General features: G+C 51.0%; 1 protein-coding gene across 2 annotated transcripts in view; it reads right to left on the reverse strand.

The window, feature by feature from the left end:
* Nucleotides 1-20,263, reverse strand: part of RUNX3 (RUNX family transcription factor 3) — a 61,643-nt gene that overhangs the window by 5,384 nt on the left and 35,996 nt on the right. Inside the window, exon 5 of one of the 2 annotated variants that reach the window (XM_048049538.2) lies at nt 9,786-9,950. The exons of the other annotated variant lie outside the window; for it this stretch is intronic. Within the exon in view, the coding sequence (XP_047905495.1) occupies nt 9,786-9,950 (165 nt within the window). The remainder of the gene's footprint in view (nt 1-9,785; nt 9,951-20,263) is intronic. 2 annotated transcript variants of the gene reach the window in all.

The raw sequence follows: 20,263 nt of genomic DNA on the forward strand, positions 1-20,263 counted from the left end.
CAGGGAGGGGATCTGACCTGAAGCCCCTTTCTGGTCCAGGTGAGTCCTGCAGCAGGGGAGCAGTGGAGGGGAGGAACCACCCTCCCCTCCAGCCGTTTGCGGGCAATCGGCAGCGCCTGCCTTCCCACGCAGGCTCCATGGAGGAGAAAGGCAGGGGAGCACCTGGTTTGTGAACGTGGCTGCGGCTTTGGTGTGAGATAAGAGAGGAGCAGCTCAAAGCTGTCATGAACCACACTGTTCTGCACACACCCGTGGCTCCATCCAGCCTGTGTGCTATGCAGAGGGGTAGCATGCTTGGGCTGGCTGGAAAAGAGCTACACTGCAGAAAAAGCTCACAGCTTATTTCGCATCTCAGCTTGCCAGCAGGACACTCTTCCCCATCCCAAAGCCATGCTAGTGCAAAAGCAGCATGAGCACTGCTGTCAGGTGCTGCGAGGCGAGGTTTGAAGAGCGTTGCTGCAAGAAGCAATTTGAGCAGAGCCCTGAGCTTCAGCAAGGATCAGCTAGGACCACAGGACAAAAATCCCAGCTGAACCTGGGAAAGACCCAAAAAAGACCATCTTCTGAATACCTCCTTACAAGCATGCAGCCTGGTCACTGCAGGAAAAGGGCAAGACTGTTTTGCTACACACACAGAGAGAGCAGGCTCCAAATTCCACCACCACCCCCCCCGCCCCAAAAACCCAGGGTGCTGCTCAGCACCTTCCCCAGAGCAGCTGACAATGTCCAGTGATCAGACTGTGTTCCTTCGTTAGCTTTAATGTGCCCTTATATAATAGTCCAGAAAAATGTAAATTGAAATAAAACACAAGTGCTCAGGGCACATTTCCCTTTTCCTCTATAACACGCTCAAAGGGTTTTTTAAAGGCTATGTTTTATTGGACTGAATGTGCAACATTTGGCAATTGGTATTTGGTACTAATTTAGACACAAGCTTGTGAGAGTGTTAATTGCAGGCTGCATGCATGGAGAGCAAAGCACAGCGATACCAACAGGGCTAGAAACTCTCCAGCTATGGCCTGGGCACAGCGGCAGGCAGCGGGTGAGCTCTGTGGGTGCCGGGCTTTGGACTCGGCTCCTCGGCAGCTCGCCTCGCCCCCAGCCCCGCGTGCTGCAGATGTGAGGCACCCGCGCAGCACCGCCGGGCCGTGCTCCGCACAGCAAGCGTGCGTGGGGATGCGCACGCGGGGAAATCCCTTTGGGAGCAGATCCCTGTGCCGCGCACACCCGTGCCAGCAAGATGGATGTCCCCGTGGCGTGAAGCCGAGGCCAGGGAGGCTGCTGCGGGACCCCCCGGGGGCCAGGCTCTGGGAGGCCGCGGCTGGCTCGCTTTCATCCACGCCGGGCCTCGGGCTTGAAGGCTCTCCCAGAACAAAGCTCCGGTTTTCCCCCGCCAATCCGAGGCTAAAACAACCAACCAACCAACCCAAACCCCACCTGTCTATTCCGTTCCCGTGCCGTCGGGGAGGCGTTGGCCTTCCCTGTTGAAGTCAGGCAGCGGTAACCAGCCGCCAGCCCCGTGCCGGCGGCCCGGCGTTCCTGCACCGCCAGGAGCACTCGGGGACTCCCCTTCCCGTCCCGTCCCGTCCCGTCCCGTCCCGTCCCGTCCCGTCCCCGGGGGAGCCCTGCCGGGGCCGTCCCGCCTCCAGCAGGGGGCAGCGGCCCCGGGCCCGCGGCAGGAGGCGCCACCAGAGGGAGCCGCGGCCGCGCCGGGCTCGGGGGGGAGCCGCCGGCGGGGACCGGCACCGGCGCGGCGGGTGCTGAGCTCCGTCCCCGGGCCCCTGGGCCCCTGGCGGCGGGGAGCCCAGCTCCGCTCGGCTCTGTGCGGGCCAGAGCCGCGCCCCAGCCGCCCCGTCCGGGGGCTCTGGGCCTCCTGCCCCGGGTCCGAGGAGGGCCGCGCTGCGGAAGGACAACGGGGGGCGCAGGGACAGCCGCGGCGAGGCCCAGGCGAAACATCGCCCTCCATCCCCTCCGCAACCACCTAACTCGGCAACAAAGCAGCCCTCTGTTACGCTCATCCAGCTACCGAGCGGCAATCCGGAGCGAGCGAGGCACTAAGCGAACGCCCGCGGAATAGGAGCGGGTGAAGTTGCGCCTTTGGGCCCTGCGCGCCCTTTGAAGTCACAGCCGGCAGCGCACATCTCGGTGCCTCCTTCCCAGCGCGCGCAGAGCTGAGCGCTTCGCAAGCACAATCTGCGTGGTAGCACTGCCTCGCAGGATTTACTACGGTTTGCCTGCCTTGTTCGCCGTCCAACCCCCATTTGCTTTTTTGGACCCTGGCAATCTGAGCTTGAGTATTTCGGTTGTCCAGTTGCCAATCAAAATATTTGAAGGAAATGTTTATTTTCTTCTCGAAATCACACCAGCTGCTGCACTAACTGAATAAGCCCATTTAGCTGTAAGAATTTAACCATTGTAAGAGTGAATTGAGCCCCCCCAACTACTCCAAAATCTGACCCAATCTATCAGCGGAAATGTCAATGTTTTGGATAGGAGTTTGGGGAAGTGTGGAATGTGTATTAAATAAAAGCCATGTAAAGGTCAGAGCCCTGATTAGTAATGCCACTGTCTCCTTGTTAGGGCTGCGCTGCCCAGGGGACCCTGAGGCTGGGACACACCCCAGTACTTAATTGTGCAGCTGCAATTTGCACTTTTTGAGGACCCCCACACCCCCTTGTGCACCCACTTGCAGAGTCCGATAGAAATAGGCTTTCAAAGCTGCTCAGCCTCTTTCCAGATAAAACAACTGTGCTCAAGTGACACAGCAGCTTTATTTTCACCTCAGAGGCGATACAAGCCTTTTCTTGGCTGAACAGCAGGGAGAAAAAGGCAAAGAGCTGCATCTGAGCGCCTTTGCGATGGGAGCAGAGCTCGGCAGGTTCGTGGTGGAGCTGTGCAGGGCGGCGTGGGCTGGCGGTGAGCGTGGAGGTGGGGAGGCTGGCTTGGAGACCACAGAGTGTTGTCTGGGTGTGTTCAGCCTCCTCCCTTAAGACCATGCTGGGTTTGGGAGCTCTCTTGGATGGACTGAAACGGGTTCCTGTGCCCATGCTGGGTCAGGACTGGGGGGTCTGCTCAGAGTCCCCTGGAAACCCACGTGGAGCTGAGGCAATGCGCCCTGCAAGTGGTTTTAAAGACCAGCAGCACCGAAGTGCGTACAACCCATCAGATCAGCGAGGGCTTCCACTGCCTCATAACCCAGAAAATGTCTGTTCTGTCTGGAGAGAGAAAAGGGCAAGAAAAGCTATGTCAGGACCTCTTCAGTGCCACATCATGGAAAGAGCTCTGAGGGACAACTAAATGATAAGCTCACCCAGGGCACGTGCACAGAGCACACCGCTGACGCCCAATGTACAGCTGTACGAGAAGATTATCAGATTAGCTAGGGATGTGCAGTGATGCATGGAACCTGAGCAATTCCACATCACTCCAGATACTACTCTCTGATCCCCATTTTAGAGATGTGGAGAACATGCAGTGGCTTATTCAATAAGTCAGCAATAAACCTAAGCTTGTGCGTATACTATACAACACACACAAATACATATAGCATGTGGAACACAGAGAGAATAAAGGAAATTTAAAAGGAAATCGATAGTACAGAACTCTCTATGTATATAGAATATATAAATATCTGCAGCCTGGCCATATATCACCGTTTTATTTATATACATATACGTGCCTTGCAAAATTGTCATGAAAAATCTAGCCCCGGGGTAAAGAAACCTCCTTTCCTGTCTTATGCCATGATGATTGACAACAATGTAAACACTAATGATACTTTATGCTTATGTATATAATATGCATGCATACGCAAGACGGAGCGGGGACAGAAATTCTCTCTCTGTATATACCTTCTGCTATTTTTTCTCTACTAGTTTCTGTGATGCTTGGACCTCTAAGTTGTTTTCGGCATTTTTCTGACCTCTCTTCCTCTCTGCTTCCTTCCCCTGATCAAAGCGGCTCCATCTGGGAGCATGAAGAGGCAGGTGGCCAAAGACGAAGAGAATCTGCTCTGTAAGGGAAGGTGCACAAGATGCATTCAATCTCTGAAGACCCAGCTCATCTCTAGAAAAGGCGCTGCTCTCCTCCCCACCCACGCACGCAGGCACGCTCTCACGCCTCTGTCACATATGTGAACAAGTTCATTCGTTTCACAGTCAGAGATAACTAAAAAAGAAACAGCCCCTTCCTCCTGCCCCACGAAAAATAGAGTGAAATTTATTTTGGGGGAGGGGGGAGGTGTTGAAAAAAAATGAGGGTGTGAACAGCATCCGTTGTTACACACCCATGGAGCAATTGTTCTGTATCTGATATAACCGGCTCACAAACTGGGTGCTAGTACTTCCTCTGCAGAGCCTGAAAAAAAACCCAAACCAAAACACAACAACACACGTCGCTTATCACAGCATCACCAAGCACCACCTCAAGATCGCCGAGCACGTTTGCTACTCAGTTTTCTCATTCTCTTCAAGTACAGTGTGCTGCTGTGCAGACAGACCCAGCCCCCAAACCTACCACAGGAGCATCACAAACCAGCCAACGATGCTCCCCTCGGTCCTCCCCCGGCACTTTCAGTCGGGCCCCAGATACGCTGGGCAACAGCCCCCAGCCTCTGCAGGAGAGCAGGGCTGGAGGCAGGGATGTCCCCAGGAGCTCCTGGCTCATTGACCCACACACTGCATTGCAGCCTCCTCTGCAAAGTCTTCAAGGTCCATGCTTTTACCCTGTCCCAGCCATTCCTTGCACCCTTCCTGCCCCTCTGGGGAGGACCCCGCTTCTAACATCCAGCGTGGGCTTCTTCAGGGCCAGTTCAGCCCCACCTCCTGTGCCAGCACTGTCCTTCATAGCTTACATTAGCTCTTCTCCCTCCCTGATGTTTATGCCCTGGATGTATTTACACAGAGCAATCAGCTCCACTCCCAGCCTGCCTTTTGCTAGACTAAACAAGCCACGCTCTTCCAGCTTCCCCTCTCGCCAGGCCCCTCACTTCTCCTCGCCATCCCCGAGCCCAGCTCTGCCCTGCGCCCCTGCCTGGCACGCGCTGCATCAGCCTCAGTCGCTGCTGCTCAGTCCCGCGCAGACGAGGAGTGAGCTAACGGTGCTGGCTGGGCGGGTGGGTGGGCTGGATGGGGAGCGCTACCTTGACTGCAGGCACTCCCTCTGGCCTGCCCGTGCTTTGCTCTTTACCTGTATTCAAAGGGTATTAAAAAAAAATTAACAAGCCCTGACTACATAAAAGGAAGTAGCTGAATTTACAACCCAGCCTGCAGCTAGACCACCTTGCCTGCTGAGCAGGTTTGGGCCAGGCCGGCCTGCCATGGGAAACCCACTGCAGCTCGGCAGCGGTGGGGGCGAGAGGCGCCCGGGTGCCCGCCCTGCTCCGCCGCTCCTGTGCCGCAGCCCAGCCTGGTGCTGCCCCTGCGGGTCCCGGCACAGCTCCCATGGGTCCCGGCACAGCCTGAACCCCTGCCGAAGGCAGGGCAGCTGCCCCGGAGCCCAAGGCAAGGCCAGCCGGTCTTGCTGTGCACCTGCCTTCTATTTCGAACTGCAGCACCTCAGCTCCCGACTGGCGCTGGCCTGTGTTTCATCTTTGACCATTACCCGACAAATTCATTTAAGGGACATCCATTGAACAGCAGGCAAATGCAATTGAGAGGAGGAGAACAGCAGTTTGAAGACAGGCACAGAAGCATTCAGAGCCTGAGAGGAGGCAGGAAACCCATCTTAAGCATGTTCCTTCCTTTGAGGCTGAAGCTGAATCCCACAATATGTTTTCTTCCCACTAATGCTTGCCTAGCTTCCTTTGGAAACAATTTAGCCTCTGCCCATGGTAGAATGTTTTTATCCATTAAGAAACGGATATTTTAAAGAAACCATAAGTCGATCTGGACAGGGATTAGGAAGCAGCAATTCAGGGTATTTGCTGGGCCCATAATTCAGTACTTAACCTCAGAGCAGCCACGTTGCATTTCGGAAACAATAGGGCACTTGCTGCCTATGCCAAGAGGCTTCTTAAAAGTAATATAATACTTCTAAAATGTATATTTAAAAAGAAAAGGAGAGAGAGAGATTTTACTTTAAATGCATATGGTGAAGCATTCTGCTGATGACTGGCCTGTGTTAAAAATGTTGCACTGGCTTTAAGTAATAGATTGCAAATGTAACTGGTTAAAGCTGAGCTGTTTCCAGATCAGGAGATCTGAAAGCTCTTCACCAGCACAATGTCTCCAAAACCGTTTAGCAGACACTAAGGCTGGGAGAGGCAGGATGGAGTCGGCAAAAGGATCCAGCATTTACTGTTCTCCCTGGGAAGTCAAGGGAATTTGGTTTCGCTGGAGCAATATGAAGCGTGTGCAAGGGGATGTTAAGTGCATTAATCAAAACAGCTTGCTCTGTTACTGAGTAGATCAAATTTAAAATCACTTTGCAATTGTCCTCATGTACACAAGACCCCTACATGTTGCTGGACAACGCACACAATTGCTTTTGAGTGATTGAAGATGTTTCCACCGCAAAGCTAGAACACAGGAGCCGGCTGCGTGGGCGGTCCTCCTCTGTTGCAATGGGAATAAAACGCTTCAGCATGAACCACTGCTGAAACATAGGAAGGACGAGGCATCGCGCAGAGAATAGGGGGCTGCTGGGAGCATCTCGGCTCTCCCCAGGAGGATGTGTGTCTGTCACAGTCCCACTTCCCCAGAGCAAGGGGGCCCTGAGAAGCAGCCAAAGGCGCGCAGAAGCAAGTTTCTTTAACATCTTGCTTCACTTTTGAGAGCTCCTTGATTTTTTTAAACTAGAAGACAAAACTCACAATGAAGTAAGCACGCAAGGCTCTGGCATCGCGTGCCCCATAATAAGGAACCATTTCAAGCCATCCTAATGACAGCTTGGTGTCTCGCTGCGGAGACGGGAGAGCCGGGATTTCAAAACCTCAGATTTTCCAGACCTCACTAGAGAAGTATTGGGCCAAATCCTCAGTGGAGGCAAACGGCTGTGCTCTGCTGCAGCCAGGAAAGAGTGCCAGCTGATGCTGGGTGTGGGTATGCCTGTCCCACCTGCCCATTCTCACCACAGCTGCACTCAGGTCACTCATTTTCTCTCCCCAGAGCAGTGGAAATGGCTATCAAATCTGGCATGTGCAAGGCTGAAAACGTCTGTCCCATTTGCAGACAGGCATGGGAAGATAATGATTCTCTGCTCATCTGCAAGGGGTAAGGTAAGACTAGAGCCGCTGCAGTAAACTCGCACTGGGCAGCGGGAAACCAGTGCGAGAGCAGAATCTGACCCGCTCGGCCGGGGCACTGAGCACACTCTCCTCCTGTGCTTCCTGGCATGCCCTTCAGAAACAATTGGTTTTCTCTTACCAGGAGGTTTTTGGTTTGAGACCATTTAACCTCAGGATGATCATTTTACATGGGGGCTATTTATAACCTCCAGGGGCTGCTTTACTGAAATTCCTGCAAATGGCTGAGGGCCAGATTCCTCTTCCATTTACACCACTGTCCTTGCTGTGATCTCCACTGTGGCCACATGGCCTTCACTCCTGGGGTGGAAAGATCGGACACACGCAGAGCAAATGAATCTCCAGAGGACCCTAATTCCTCTGAAACAGGAATCCTATCTCCTACATTCCTGTCTGCTACAAAGAACAAACTCCAGGCACTGAGCTCAAGGAGCTGAGGTGCCTGATTCCCACCTCGGTGGCTGAGGCTGTTTCTGGGCATCCCAGCTCACTGGCCAGGTTTTGCCAGAAGCGGATTAGGAAGCACTCATGCAAACCGCTAGGTCAGCAGAACTGGGAGGCCAACCAACGCCAGCAAGTTGGTTGACAGAGGGAGAGCTGCCCCCCCCCCCGCACGGGGGTGCGAGGACACTGAGGACATTAAGGCTCGAAGAACCCAGGTGAGGGGCAGTGGGGATGGGTGAACTCCAGCCTGCCCCATTCGTCCCTCCTAACCGGTATCTCGTTATGCTTTTGCTAATCGGCTTCTCATGTGTGTTACCTAAGAATGTGCCAAGTCGTGAGAATTACAGGCCTGTTAACTCTCGTGTTATTCTTGGCATGGGTTAGGCTCCACTTGCTTGGGTAAAAATTACGATCTTTGTGAATAAGCTGTGTGTGTGAGAGAAAAAGGGTTTTATTATTATTATTGGTTATAGTTAGAGTTGTGTCAAAAGGACACAGTTGGGATTAAAGTTACTAAGTTGATTCTGCTCCCAGTTACGCTGGTAAGAACCCACAGAAATTTTAAGACAGTTCCTCCAACTTGGAAACAACAGAGCCAAGAGCAGAGCGTGCACAAACTGCATTTTGCAGCATTCCTGGTACTTTGGATATACTCCGCAGGAATGATTTTAGATGGCTAATTTTGTGTGTCTCCACTCCTGCTGTCACTTGACATTTGGGAATTTGGCACAGGCGGTAACTTGTGGCCAGTTTCATTTTTCTTTTTGAATTTGTGTCATCACCTGACTCTTTGCTCCAAATGACACTCTTTGGGTTTCTGACGCTACAGGGGACTGTGCTAATTTAAAATATGCATTCCCCCCTTCCAAGACTCTTTTTATTGTACAGCCAATGAGTTGAGTCCATAAAACTCTCTCCTTTTAAAAAACAAAAAAAAATGATGATGCTACACAAAATGCCTATGTTCTTCTCATAAACTGTGCTAATATCAATGAAAATTCCAAGCATAAAGATTTGCATTTCAATGAGAAATAAATTAAGCTTTCACTGTAATTTCGGGTTGGGAGGAGTGTGGTAGCTTTTACAGTTTGGTAACGTTTTCAAACATGTTTTTGTGCCTGAGACACCCTCCTTTGCCAATGACATTGAGGTTTTCAAACATCTACGTCACTTCTGAAAATGCAATAAAAGCTTTTGAAACTTTTCAGCCCAAAACCTTCCAAGAGGCACAACTTTTCACCAAAACTCAAAATACAGTCTGCTTAATTAATATCTGTTAAGTCTCTGTTAGTACTTCTGCTGATTTTCAAAGGAAAACTACACCAAGATTAAAAATGCATGGAAAAGGATCACGGGCAATGTGCAGATGGGAGGACAGACTCATTTAATACATCATGGTAGTGTCTGGCTTTGCTGTGAAGTGCAGCAAGCTGGGAGTTGCAAGGCAGCTGGATATTTTCAAATGCAATGCCTATTTTGGGGATGAAATTCAAATGCAGGGGATTAGCAGACTGACCTCTCACCGGTAACTCTCCGAAGGACTGGTAGCAGTTCCTACCACTGTCCTGGCAAAAAGTGACAATGCAGACTCACAGGGAGTGCCCGAGGGCTCAGCTATGCTGATTGCAAATATGGGAAGAGCGAAGCCTGTGTGTGCACACACGCATGCGCCCATGCAGGTGTGCATACATGTGGGGAATTATGCTGGAGTTAGGTGATGGATCACCAGACTTGGCATAAACACAATGCAACAAGATAAGAAACCACTTGGATTACCATGTAAAGTATAATACACCCTTTTCTTGCTGATGCTTAACTGTCTGCGCGGGTGCCTTCATATCAAAGAAGCTACCGAATTCAAAGCATGCCTAGCTCTCCCTTGCATTCCTATTGAAACTCCTCAGTTTTACCTCAGACCCCATACCTAATGGTGCACTCGGTGAAATCTCCTGGGTTTACAATTCAGCAGACGTCTGCTTACTCAGCAGGTGCAAGAAAGCTCCTGGTGACAAGATCCCAGTCCCACCCGCCCCGGCCCAATCCCTGAGCCCTGCAGCTGTCCCGGCTGCACGACGCCAGGCTGGTGCGTGGCTGGTACCTTGTATTGGAGTCTGGGCCTGTGACCCGAAGTGGCTTGGGGTGCTGAGAGATCCGCGAGGGCTGGGTGTCGTCGGGGTGACTCTCATGGACTGGCGCAGCCGTTCCAGCTCCCCGTAGCGGTCAGCGAAGGGTTTGGTTTGGTCTTCCAGCTTTTGCCTGTGCCCTGGAACACGATAAGAGAGGCTGGTGTCTGCTCAGCTCCCCTTTGGCTGAAGTGTTCTGTTAAGCACAGCGTCAGCACAGCAGCCCTGGTCCTCGTGGCGGCCTGGCCGGGCTGATATGCGGTGGGGGCCTGGAGACAGGCTCCGTGTGCCATTCCCAAGCCACCAGCCTGCGCCCCCCTCGCCTGCTCCCAGTGAGGGACGGGGGACACATGCGAGGTGGGAGAAGGCCTCTCTCCTGGCACTGCTGTGGCTGGGAAGCCAGCAAGGGAAATGCTGCATTTGAAATATTTTCTACAGCATTTGCTCAGGGCATCCAGGGAAAACTCTTTCTGCAGACCCCTGCCTGGCTCTGCCCAGCCTATGTGGCCAGAGCCAAGGGGGCTGCAGGGGCCGGGAACAGCCACCCATGGCACTGCACCTCAGATGTGTCACTTTGCTTCTCCGCTCCTCTTCTCCTAAGCCTGTAAAATGGGGAGACTATTCACCTACCTCCCTGAGGCAGGGCAGCAACTAATGAGCATTTGTAAAACACTCCCAGCTTCTTAGGTAGCAGCTGCTGGAACAGGGCAATAACTATTAAATTTATGCTAATTGGCCTGAGGCAAGAGGCGCATGAAATACACTTGATACATAACTTTCGCATTTTACTATATTAATCATCACTGAACGGCTTCACTCTCTCTGGGCTGGATTCCAGTCTCAGTTACACCCGCACAAAGCTGGAGGGCCTCCAGCGAGGCCGGAGCTGCCTCAGCTTTATGTTCTGAACCAGTGCTGGGTTCAGCCCTTGGGTTTCCGTCATTCCTCACCTGCCGCAGCCAGGCAGCCACGCAGTGTCCCTGGCTCTTTATGCCAGTCACAAAAGGACCTCCGCGAGGTGGCAAACACCTGATCTCGGCATAGCCAAGCACAGAGCTCAGGGCACCAGAAGCGTGCAGGCTGGCAGGGAGGCCAGAGAGGGGCTGGGAAGGAAATGGGAGGCTCTCCTGAGAGCTGCACCTTACCAGAATCAGCTCTATGGCCCGGCACCCACCCAGCTGAGATCTCCGTGGCTTTTAGAAAGAACAGCAATGCTGCCGCACTCAAGAGGCACAAAACACAGCCGCCTCTTGCTTGCATGTCCCTCCCCAACCCTCCTCCCTCACATCTGCTTAGCGTGAGCTCAGTGTCAGTTTATAGCAAAGTCGCAGAAAGTCCCCAGACTTCCCCTCCTTAAACCTGGCGTCTGGTATCTTCTGATCTTGCCTCCGCTTGGCTGTCGTGCTGGGGCCACCCTCACAGGCTGCTCATGGAGGTGCCGGGTGGCTCAGCCAGGAGGGCACGGCCGTGACTGCAGGAGGGCCACTCCACTGCACCCCAGCACCCTGCGAGGCTGCACCAGCCCCAAGCTCCACCGTCCCCAGGCTGCTCCCAAGCAAAACTTCAGCCCCAACAAGAACGTGCCGATGCCAAAGAGCAGAACTTGCTATGAAAGGACTCCCAGCAGAAAGCAAAACCCAATGGTATTTTGAAAATGCATTTTCCCTGCTGTGTGAAGTAAACCAAGGAAACCTCAAATCAACACCATAAAAGATCTCTTCTAATCTTTGTGAGCCCCTAGACCTCAAGCATCTCTGTCTTATCTGAGGGCCTTCAGAGACACACAAGCAGCAACTCACATGGTGTTTGTGTTTTCCCCAAGGGGGAAAGCGTGTGCAGCGAGGTGTCTCGTTTTGGCCCACGTTTTATTGTTTCAATATATGTTTGAACACACAAGAAAAAAAATAGGTTTAAGTTTTTTCTTTAACAGTTTTCTCAGGTAGGGCTTAGCAGAGAAGCTAAAGGGACTGCGAAGACCAAGTTGTACAGAAATTTAATGCAAATGTCCCTGCTTCTGTCTCAGCTGAAACCCAATCCTGCAGTAGCGTTTAGCACGTGACGGAGAAAATATTGAAAAATAAATCAAGTGATGTCTATCTTGATAATGCTTTTAAAGATTACTCCGCTATGCAACCTAACCAAGGGCTTCATGTGGCTGTACTGTGCTGCACTGTGGTTGCTCCAGTCCCTGCGCTGCCTGAACACAGGCACAGTCCCACAGGGTTTTTAAGCCTCGAGTAAATACCAGTGCTGTACTCACACCCCTTAAAAGGGGACGGGCTGTGGGCAGACCCAGCAACTACCAGCAACCCCCACCCCCAAACCTAGGACTGTTCCGACAAAAAGAAAGTAGAAAACTTGATGCAAATGTAAGTCAAAGCAAAGACTGGCTCTCATTTAGGAGTGAAACCCAGAGCAGAGGAGGAGTGAGGCCAGGACCCTTCCTGGCTCTCCCAGGCCATCTCCAGTTTGCACTGGCAGTGTCATAACTCCATCAACAGGGCTGGGGCTGGGCAGCACTGAGCTATACGAAATGAGGAAACAAACGAGTTAAAAACCACCAGCTCCACGGACTACCAACCCTGTTTGGTACAGGCTGTCTCCCCAGGACTTCCTGTCGCTTGTCACTGAGAGCTAGGGACGTCAGACTTTGTCACGCAAGAGAGAATTGCTATTAATGGGTTTCTTTCATCAGAACAACCTGAGCTTTTTAATTTCTGCAGTGGTTGGCTTCATTAAAGGCCCTTCTCCATCTACCCACAGCTGTCATGCAGAGGAAACCAATGCCGTCAAATGAACAATAGCTCGTACCTTAGAGAAAAGGAAGGTGGTTTCTAGCTTAACCCAAGGACTGACTCAAAGCCTCACAAAGTCAGTGGGTGGATTTTCAATCGACTTCAAACAGCTCCAGACCTCAGCCCCAGAAATCTGTCTGAGAAGTCTTCATCACCCTGAACAGTGAATTTTTGGGTACAAAACCTGCTGTTGTGTTGGAGACTTTGCATTGCATTTGCCCCAGTGTGAGCGCCTTGCTCCGTCGCATGGCTTCCTGCCCTCCTCGGCCACACAGCCAGCTGCACTAGCACCAACTCGCACAGGTCAGTGTTCACGGAAACAACAGCCTTATGGTTATAACTTGATTGCGGCTGCTGACCTTGGACACCTTGTCAACGAAACGTGGGTTTTGAAGGTAGGTCAAGTTTCCAAGTCAGTCATCTCTGATATTCACTATGACAAGATGTAAATTTTGACAGATCACCTCAGCTCCTGGGATAAGCACACGACCTGTATCAGCATAGCAAATAAACAGTCCCACTGAACACTTCCCAGCTGGAAGAGACAATGAGCGTTTTACACTTTAAGCCAGTAATAAGATGCATACTGGAAATTTTGGGTGTTTCCTGCTGCAATGAAGCTCAGGTCCTCAAAGCTATGATTTAAAGACAGGCTTTCTGCATTAAAACTTTTCAAAGCCCAAACAGATCTTGCTCATCCTTCTAGGAGTGTGCAACCTGATACGGCTTCTGAAATGGAAGCCAGGATGGGGCTTCCAGGCTGTAGGGGGTGTCTACAGTGCTCAACAAGAGCAGCTTAGGTACAGAATATAACGTTGACCAAAGGTAGAAAGGGGCTCCAGAAACTTCATGACTTGAATGATACCAGATTCCAAGAGCTTGCAAATTTGATTTGGCCCAGTACAGGTGCTGGGGCAACTTGAAAAGCCCCCTGGGGCGCCTGGGGTCCTGGCCCCTGGTTTATCTGCGTGTAGGCACAGATGGAGTCACGGCAGGGAGAGGCAGGGAGCTGGCACAGCATGCTCTCTGCCCTGGGCAGGTCGGGGTTCGGGTGTCACGTTCGTCCCCGTCCCCTGCCATAACCCCATGCTACCAAAGGAAGGGAGAGCAGATGGTGGGAAGTGGCTTGGCCCTCCCCAGACATCTTGCTGCGAAGCGCTGGCAGCAAGATGGAGCGAAGGAAATGCAGAGCATTTCAGCTCAGGGCTGTATGTGTGTGTGTGTTCATTAACACACACATTTGCAGATCATTTCCTGAGCTCCACAGACGAGGAGACAAGAACCAGGAGAAAGTAATGTGGGCCAGGGCACAGTGCCTCGGTTCTGATTATGCCGCAGCAGCTTGAGATGAGCCATCAGCAGCCACAGGGCCCCCGACATGTCCCCCTTCAAAGCAGGGCTTGTCACAGCTGCCAGCTCCCACCATCCTTCTCCCACAGCACTGCTCAAACCCTAGCAGCCCAGCTGAGAAGTACACCCGGATCAGCTGTACAGCCATGCCGTGCACAGCCTAATGGCTTAGTTACTACAGATCCATGAGAACAGACCACAAGAAAGCAATCACCAGTGGATAAAACTCCATCTCAATGCACAAAATACCTTTCAAATCTCTCTTGTAGCCCTCAAAATAGGTATTTCAGAGAGACATGCCAATCCTCTACAGTGCGTTGAATTTTTTCCCAGTCTGAGCCTCGGCTAGACTATCAAGTCCCAGCATGTTCTCCAGAAACAAGCCACATGTGAAAGGCCTGCGTTACAGGAACATCAGGCCTGTCCCTTACAACAGATGGTCAGGTGGTTTCATCTTTGCACACCAACAATGCAGGATGACCCTCAGGTCTTCCCAGGAACCCCACCTCCAGCTCAAGCACCTTGGGAAATGCCCATCCAAGAAGCACGTGGTGGAGCCCCATGGCCACTGAGGGAGGGCAGGGCAGCGGAGCTGGGCTGCTCACGGCACCAGCAGCTGGAAAGGACTCCAGCATGATGTCTCTGCAGAGGATGGAGAGCTCTGCTGATTTCCAGAGAGCAGCAGCAGCCGGCAAGTGCCAGCGCTACTTCAGCCCGCTTCTGAAAGCAAAGAAGTTCACAGGAGGGAGCAGGAGGAAAGGAAGAAAGTGTTAGAAGGAACTGTCTCTTTTGGTGCCGAACAAAGTCAAGCACAGATAACTCATTATTCACATGTTTGAAGTTAGCCTGCTTACGCCATTTGGAAAGAGAATCAGTCACGGCGAGTCTTTGCTTTGGTTTCCTCTGGCTTTCGTGAGACACTACCGCTACTGTCTTTCTCCAGCTTTGAGAGAAAGGCGAGTGTGTCGCAATGCGCCTCGGCTCGCATGTTCTGGCAGAGGATTTACACTGACTTGAACAACGAAAGGAAAATAATATTTAAGGGGGTGGGGGAGAGAATTTTAAAAAGGCTGCTAATTTATAAAGCTTTTTTAGCTGGTGGTGGTCTGAGATGACTTGGCTGCCTCTAAAAGGATGAAAATAAATATCCCTCTTTTTGAAGGAAATACGCTGGCTCCCGGCCAGCTGGCAGGAAGCACAGAGATATGTTGCATTTACAGTAGGTTTTTACTGTCTGAAGCTACAACAGTGGGAGAGATGTTCATTATATGCAGGCTGGTATTGATTAGCTGGTTTGCAAGCCCTTAATCTCCTCTCACTTGTGGGTTAGTCCCTTGACTTTGCTTGCCTCTGCCTCTCTCCCTGTCCACCCTGTGGTGGGAGGCTGTGCAAGCAGGCAGCTTCTGATAAATCCTATTGTACTTCTAGCCTTTTATTGCACCAGCAGACCCAAAAACTCATCCCTCTGGAAGGGAAACAAAGCAGGGCATTAACTCAGATGTTTAAACAGAAATCTTGGGTAGCAGTTCCAACAGCTCCTGCAATGCAAGAGCTGTGGCCCACATTCAATTTGAAAGGAACTTCACATCCAAATTTTGATGCAGCTTCAGTACAGACCCTGAAGAACAAGGGCTCCCCATCCCCAGGGTTTCAGCAGGAAGACTGAGTCTTTCTAGATTTGAAGGACATTTAAAGTACTTCAAAGCGCAAGTAAAGTTGGTGGGAGTCTCAGCAACAAACTGGGTAAAATTCATCAGGTTTAAGCATTTAGCCTGCTTGTGCCTTGCTGAAAAACCCCGCAAGTGCTTTCCTGTATTTTTCCATCCTTAAATACCCCCGAAAATCTGGCTCTGAGACTGCAGAGTCAATTAGGAGGTTTTTAAAGGTTTTGACTGAAGATCTGAAAATTTCACACGTGTCACAAACTAGCAGATCAGAGCACATCTGTAGGAAATACAGCAGCTTTCATAAGAGGGTGCAAAACCTACCAGCCTCACTGGCTTTGCTGCATTTCCTCCCATTTCCAGGAAGGCAAAATTCAATTATGGGCTGTGATCCAGTTCTCATGGAATTAGGCAAAAACCTTGACTCAAAGATTTCAAGGCTGGGCACTTGGGAGGAAGCAGACAAATCTCAGGCACATCCAGCTGGTATTGCCTCAGTCTAGTCTGAGATCAGATTTTCAAGTGCATATATATATTAGCTGTCACTAGGTAGATCAGTGGATTTATGCCAATTTCCAGCAGGCAGTGAGTTAATGCCTGCTATCTAACAACTTGAAATGGGACCTGCATGGTACCAGTATAGCTGGTTTTTCCCATCTAATAACCTGTTCCATTAGGGCAAGCACATCAAATTCCTTTGGGCAACCCAGGTTAGGATACTCTGCCCTGGACAGGGAGGACCATCTGCTGGGTTCAAACCTGTGCAAGGAGTATGCTCTGTTACAGCTAACAAACATGAGATGCACCTGATGTTGTGGGGCCATTCAGCAGACAACTGGATATAGGAGCTTTTGCCAGACAGTCCTGTTCTCTCAGTAACACAGCACAACCCAGATCAGATCCAAACTTTCCCAAGGTCGAGGATGCTGAGCATTGGATTTCCCCTTTACCCTAGGACAGAGCTGGAGTGAAGCCCTGGCATTAGAATATTAATATCCCCCAATCCCAGGACTGAGCCCTGAGCTCCATCTCCAGAGACCAGCTGGTATGTCAGATAATTACAGCTCCTGCCGAGCTTTACCAGCACTCACAACGCAATGCTGTGAGAGCCCCAGAGCAATGCTGCCGGCATGGCACCCCCAGTCCTCTGCACAATGCTGCTTCTCCAGAGCCAAAGCAGTGGGATCACGCACAGGCTCACCTCTCCATGCTGCTGAGCTGTCTGCTCCGCATGTGCTTTTGGGAGGCGTGCAGCTGGGAGAGCAACAGCAGCCCCAGCAAGGAGGCACCGCTCTCGGCTGCTGGGCACCTTCCCACTGCCGACATCCTTGGTGCAACAGCTTGGAGGCACCAGGGCCGCTCTCTGCTTGCTGCTTTGCTGCTCCTCCCTCCCCTCTCCTACTACAGTGCATAGATTCACTGGAAAGAGTAAGATAAAATAATGCAAAATCATGTCTAAGCACCTTCCGCTGCAGGATATGATTTATCTCTGGCTGATTGCAGAACAGGTGACTGGTCTCCGGCAGCAGAAGAGCAGGGTCTTAGGAACTAAATTTCATCTCATTCTGAGTCAAATCTTCTTCCTCCCTCCACCACATCATTAAAGTGATTGGTTGCACTGATAAGCTCTTTCAGGAGGGAGAAACGAGATGTGTCCTGCCTTGGTATCTGATGTGATCTTGTGGTTTTGTTTGATAGTTCTGGTCCTTTAGCTGTTGTCTTCCCTGAAACAAAACTTGCCTTTTAGCATTGACTTTTTTCTCTCTTTCAGTCTGCGACCCTTTGCACTGTCCTCGTGAGTTTGCAAATCCTGCCCAAGGGGAGTGGGGCTGCAATGCATCAATAAATCTGCAAGACGCAGTCCTAGCTGCAGTTCAACAAATTCTCACCAACAACAACTTCCGCATACACATCGTGCTCCCACGTCACCCACTACCCACCAGGTTATTAGATTCACTTTACAAACAGGTAAAATAAGATACAGGACAAATTGCTGGGACACCCCTCGTGAAGGAGCAAAGCTTGCCAACATCCTTGTCACAAATACTCTTTTTTTGGGGGGGGGGGGGGGGGGGGGGGGGGGGGGGGAAGGTCCTGGCACCTGCGTGCTATCCCATCTCATCCCTTTGCACAGCTCTGCTTGGTTCACCCATTGGATTCCGCAGAAATTTCTTTTGCTATTTATTTGTACAGCACCTGGCACAACTTGCCCCTGTGCACAAGACCAAAACACCACTGACATCCTTCTGGAAGTAGCCTTCAATGATACTTTGTTCTCCAGATGTGCCCCATCCACCAGAGGATACTCTTGCTCCAGTTTAATCTCTTCCGAATACACTATCAATGTCTTGTCTGCAATTCTGATTTTTTTTTTCCAAAGCCAGACCAGGATCAGGTGTGTTCTCCTACTCAGCTGAGAATCATGCCCTGGGGTTTTCCAAAGCATTCAAAAGCAGGAGGTGTTGCAACCAATTTCAACAAAGATTCTTTGTACAATGCAAGCAAAAATAATTTCCCTATTCTGACTCCCAATACTGCTTTGCTTAGAAAATATTGGTCATTTTTAAGTGAAATGATTTTGAAGTTGTTATACACTGGGTGATTATAAAAGCAGAGGTGGAATTTACCATAAGCACCAAATAAAATAATTAGAGGAGTGAATTTACTGGAGCCCATATAATTTTGGTTGCTCTATTAATACTTCTTTCAAGGCTGGGATTACAGCCTCAAGCTATAGCACCAAAGGACCAGGCAACGTGAACCCACTGCTTTGGGTGCAGCCGAGCAAACTTTGCTCTTGCTGAGGAAGGTTCTGTGAGCCCCTGGCAGCCGGGGAGCCCCAGGACAGCTCCGTACCCAGCTGAGGGGCAAGTGGGGCCGGAGGCTTGCACAGCCTGGCCTGCCAAAACCCAGAGCCCGTCTGCTTTTCTTCCCAAGTGATTTTTGCCCACCCGGAGCCGAACCCTCACTCCCCCTACACCTTGTCTCTGCCCAGAAGGGGTTAACTGGATAGCAGTACCTATAAGAAATTAGAGGAGGAGGTAGTTTAACATAATTGCTTGCGATGCATGTATCAACAGCAGTCCCAAACTGCCTCTGCAAGAAAACAGTGCCCTGGACGGTCTCAGCAGATACCAAAGGGTTCAAATTCACCCGCTGGGATCAAAACACATTAGCAATGGGAATACAAACAGAGAAACCCTGCTTCACAGCAAGTACTGATTTGCAAGGACTCCTGCATGAACTCAGAGTCTCACACCTGAGCTGTGTGGATTCAGCCCTGGCCCCAGCCCTGACCTCCTGCCTGGCCCCTGGTGAACGGTGCACCAGGGTGAATTAAAGGGACCTGGTGGATGGGGCAGGAATGGGAGGTGCATCGCTGGTCGGGGTGTGCAGTGATGGCACCAAGGCCCTGCCATCATCCCAGCCCCTTGTCCCAGCCAAGCATTGGCTTTTCATTTTTCTCCATTCAAAGAGCAAACAGGACATGGAAGGGTGGGATGGAGCAGGCCAGTCTCTGTGCAGGAGGCGCCCTCCATGCAAGTGCCCCATGATGACAGCTTTAAGGGACAGTAAAGAAAACAGCAATGGAACTAAAACATTAGGATACGCTGCATTTTCCTGAGTATTTAACATGCATGCTTTGTTTCATGACACTCTGAAGATCTCATGCCCTGTTCTAAGCCCTTTCTGCTCCTCCAGGTAGGAGCCTCCAGTGGGGCAGGATCTGTGTGGCAGAACAGGAACAGAGGCCAGAGAGCTCCCCAGTGACTGCCCAGCATGCCCAGGGCGAGGACAGCACCACCCCTGGGCCAGGGGCCAGCGCAGGGAGCATCTGCTTGGCTTCCGTGAGGGCTCATCTCGCAAACTGCAGTGCATCCAGAGCAAACAGTTAATAACGGAAGCAAGAAACTGTCACTCAGGATTTCCTCCTTTTCCTCTCCAGGGAAGGGGACAGGCCTCAAGAAGTGGGAAATCACCCTAGTTTAAGCACTGCACTTTAAATTAAAAAAAAAAATGATAGCAGTTTTACAATCAACAAGTGACTGTCCAGGAAGTGGTGAGGTCATTTATTTAAATGATCTTGTTGGTTTGATTTATTTATGGTCTTTTTTTTCTTTCTTTTTTTTTTTTAATAGTTCCCGGACAGACTGGGAAACATTTGTTTATTTATATCTAGCTTAAGACAAGCAGGGGAAAAAAATAAAAGACCCTAATAATACCCCAAACTATCACCCCACGGGAGCACTTAAGCAACAATCCTGGTTTTAATTACAGAAATATCTCAAAGGCAAGTTTCATGCATCCCCCCTGAGAAACCCTTTCTGCCAAGATAAAGATCTGAAACCATATAATCCTGGCACAATGCAGCCCAAGTCCTGGTATGAATTCGAGCAGAAAAGCAATAGACCCTGTAATAATTTATTACCTCTTCTCCAAGGGCTTTCCAGACAAAAATCACATCTCTGAGGACAAAAGGCGCAGCAAACGTAGGGCATCACTGCCGTGGCCCTGGGCAAGCTGCAGACCACAGGGTCCCAAGACTGCCCGCAGTAAGATTGCAATAGAGGATCGCTTTGTCCTTGCCCCTTTTTGGCCCCCACCCTGTCACCCTGCTTGGCTGCATTCTTCTCCCTTCTACTC

Source organism: Anser cygnoides, chromosome 24, assembly GCF_040182565.1.
Source record: "Anser cygnoides isolate HZ-2024a breed goose chromosome 24, Taihu_goose_T2T_genome, whole genome shotgun sequence".
Lineage (NCBI taxonomy): Eukaryota > Metazoa > Chordata > Aves > Anseriformes > Anatidae > Anser > Anser cygnoides.